The following is a 3468-nucleotide window of genomic DNA, read 5'->3' as shown; positions in this document are numbered from 1 at the left end:
AAAAAAAAAAAAAAAAAAAAAGAAAAAAAAAGAAACAAATATAAACGAGTACAAAGATAAAGAGAGTTCAGTCGATTTGTTTTCCGCTTCGCTCGTTTCAGTTTCGAAAGAATGATTGGTCGAATAATTACGCTACTCGTTGTACGAGATGCAAACGTACACGCGCAAGAATAAAATTTTCGAAAGTTTGCTTTAAGTAGACATTTTAGCGCGAAAGTTTACTCTCCAATAGTAGAAATACCCTCGGTGGCCAACTCTCGAGAGTTTTACTCTAAGATATATTATAAGGGATATTACATCAGTACGCAGTGTGTAATCATATTGTACGCAAAAAACGCGTACGATCAAGAGGAACAAGCGTTGCTTCATCGTTCGCTGTATAACGTGGGTTCTTCGAGGAAGAGCGATCGGTAAAACGCGCTTTGCTTGCGCTTCGTTATTTCTTCTTTTTCTTCTTTTTTTTTTTTTCCTTTTTTTTTCTTTTTTTTTCTTTTTTTCTTTTTTTTTTTTTTTCTTTAAATACATACGTAAGTACGTTTCGCTCGAATCGATCGTTAAATATTGCGTCCAATCACGATTACGATTTCGATTAATTATAATGGCACGATTACAATGATCATTGTGCGTTCGTTTCGTTTTGTCGACGGTTCGAATCGGTTCACACACGGTTGTTTCGCCGATTTAAACGATTGGGTACAATAAAAGGTAAGCTTGATACGTCACAGATTTACAACAACGAAAGAAATATCGATTCTTGTATAATATATTTTTTTTCTTCTTTTCTTTAATTATTGCCTTCGATTGGAATAATTTCTTCTCTTTTAAAATGCATCTAAACATCGTGTATATAACATTTTTAAAACTTATATCGTTCGATTAAAATTAAATATTCGGAAGATAGATAGATACAAAAGTTTGGGATGTATTTTTATGGAGATCAACTTGAAGATGAACATTGGACAATGGTATCTCGCGGTGAAAGCTTTCTTTTCTTTTTCTTTTTTTCTTATATATATATATAATTAAATACATTATTCGTAATTCTCCTAAGTATTTCCATTTTTCGAATTGATCCATTGATTGATAGAAGACTGATTGCCATTGTAAAGTTATGACAATTTCACACTCGCAGTATCAAATACGTGTACACATTTCAAACGTATATAATATGATTTAAGAATGTAAATATAATATATATATATATATATATATATATATGTATACATATATATACATATAATCGACAATTTGAAAGCCACGTATATCCGGTATACGCGAATTATTTCGTTTCCATCGAGTTCTCACGGTCTTTCGGATATATATATATTACGGATATATGATCGCGTATCGACTTTTCCTTCTTTTCTACTGTGATCGGTACCATTGAGAGACCGTTTGATCGATTTATACAAATCTTAAAAAAGATCACGATTAGGAATATTAAAAATGAGACAAAGATATGATTGAAACATCGGAGAAGGAGAATCCCTTGTATCACAAGAGATACAAGATGAAGTACTTGACGTAAAACTCGTGATCGATAAGCGACGTACAAATCATTCAATTATTTTTCCTTTTCTACGCGAGAAACAAGAAAAAGTACGTATTATCTGAAACATATTACTCGTCATGACGATCAATTTTTCACTTTATCCTTCGACTTATTCTTGCCTCTTGTTCTCGCTCTATCTAATAAAAAATAAAAATTCGAAATCATTATTTATGAAAATCACTTTCGTTCTCTTAATAATTACTCTCAACCCAAATCACGGCAAACGAAATGATCAGACGCATGAAACGCACTCCGCTTTTAATCGTCGTCCCTCTCCTCTCTCTATCAAGCGATTCCTCCCCTTCTCTCGTTTCCTTTTTTCCTTTCTCTCTCTCTCTCTCTCTCTTACACGCACACATACACATACGCACATTTTCTTTCGTTTTTTTGTTTGCTTTTTCTTTCTTTTTTTTCTTTTTTTTTTTTTTTGCTCCTTTCGATTCGGAAAACAAGCCTACCCTAACCTAAGTTTATATACAAATTGTTACGCTCGATAAAAGAGACACGGCGATACACCGCGACTCAGTCGACACTCAGTTCCTCCCGTGCACGTCGTGGAAAACGCGCGGGGACGTTTCGCGGACGTGGCGCGCCATTATTATTGGCTGTTGTTCATCACGTTATTCTGCTTCACGGAATCCATATTGGGGATGTAGTCCATCGCCATCAGGCAGGCGAACACCGTCATCACCATCTTCGGTTTCACCTCGGTTATGTCTTCTGGTAGCGCGTATACTCGCGCTCCGCATTTTCGGGCCAAGGATATCGCGTACTTCGCGTTGTCCAGGTTCTCCTGAAACAGTTGAACAGGAACATTAAAACGCATCTAGGTCGAGAGAATAGGTCGGTCGAGGGATTTGCAAATTCGTCCGATTAGAAATTTATTCTTAAAGAAAAAGAAGTGCAAGAAAACGATAAAACGTTTTTGAAAACCGATGGAAACGATTTTGAGCATACTGGAACGTAAAAAACGTGAAGATAATAACTACTTCGATCCTATCTTTTTGCTTTTCTCCTTTGAAATCCTGCTCGATCCCCCGAGGAAAGAAAATCTGGAGGATAGAAACGGCGTACTAAAACGTCTCGGCTCGAGACGTTTACGAGGTCGTAACTCAGAAACGGCGGGATCGAGACCGGGTTAAAAACCGATAGGACGACGATTTGGAACGTGGACGACTGTAAAAGTCGAACGAAATCGACCGATTTGCAAAGGAATAACACGAATAATAAAGAAACAATCCGCGTTACCTCCTCGGTACCGCCCTCCTTCACCAGGTCGTAATTCACTGAACCGGGCTTGATGGCGTCGATCAGATCGATCACCACCTTGCCATCGGCTATCGACGAATCCTGGAACCCCTTGATACCGCTCGCCTTCCCTGCCGCCTGGAGCTTCGAGTTCACCCACTGGACGATCTCCTTCTCGACCAAGGTGCTTCCTTGGGTGCCGGCCAACGACGTGAGGATCGACAACGTGTACGACCTCATCAATTGCCAGATCAACGCCAGTGTCAACGTTGCGTTGCCATCGTTTATATCCTGACCCGCGATCCCCACCAACGAGAAATTCATCGTTTTCCCAAGCTCGACCGCGTAATTGCAATTCTCCAACTTCTCCATGAACTTGCGCAACTTGGTGAACTTTTTGTGCACCCGATTCCAATTCACCGTGCCCGGTTTGATGATGTCGTAAAGTTGGAAGATGACCAGGCCGTCGGCCAGGTCCGAGTACAGCCAGTTCACGTGGGGAACCACGCCCATCGAGTTCATCCAGTTACGATAGGTCTTCTCCTCCCTGGTCTCCTCCAACGATTCCAACCCTATGTTGTTCTCCGGCTTGTCCAACCCCGGATAATTGTTGAACATGTTGGCGACGAAGGCGAGATTCAGCTTGTATATGCCGTTCACCACGTCGC

At 39.8% G+C, this 3468-nt stretch overlaps 1 protein-coding gene across 1 annotated transcript in view; it reads right to left on the bottom strand.

Moving 5' to 3' along the window:
* Positions 1-1928: 1928 nt before the first annotated feature.
* LOC102671028 (plastin-2) overlaps positions 1929-3468 on the bottom strand; it is a 5728-nt gene continuing 4188 nt past the window's right edge. The window contains exons 4-5 of the mRNA XM_031510205.1: positions 2801-3466; positions 1929-2345 (exon numbers count right to left, since the gene is read on the bottom strand). Coding sequence (XP_031366065.1) covers positions 2151-2345; positions 2801-3466 — 861 coding nt within the window. The 3' untranslated portion in view covers positions 1929-2150. The remainder of the gene's footprint in view (positions 2346-2800; positions 3467-3468) is intronic.

Source organism: Apis dorsata, unplaced genomic scaffold (assembly GCF_000469605.1).
Source record: "Apis dorsata unplaced genomic scaffold, Apis dorsata 1.3 scaffold_217, whole genome shotgun sequence".
NCBI classification, from domain to species: Eukaryota; Metazoa; Arthropoda; class Insecta; order Hymenoptera; family Apidae; genus Apis; species Apis dorsata.
This window is presented reverse-complemented; position numbering and strand designations above follow the sequence as displayed.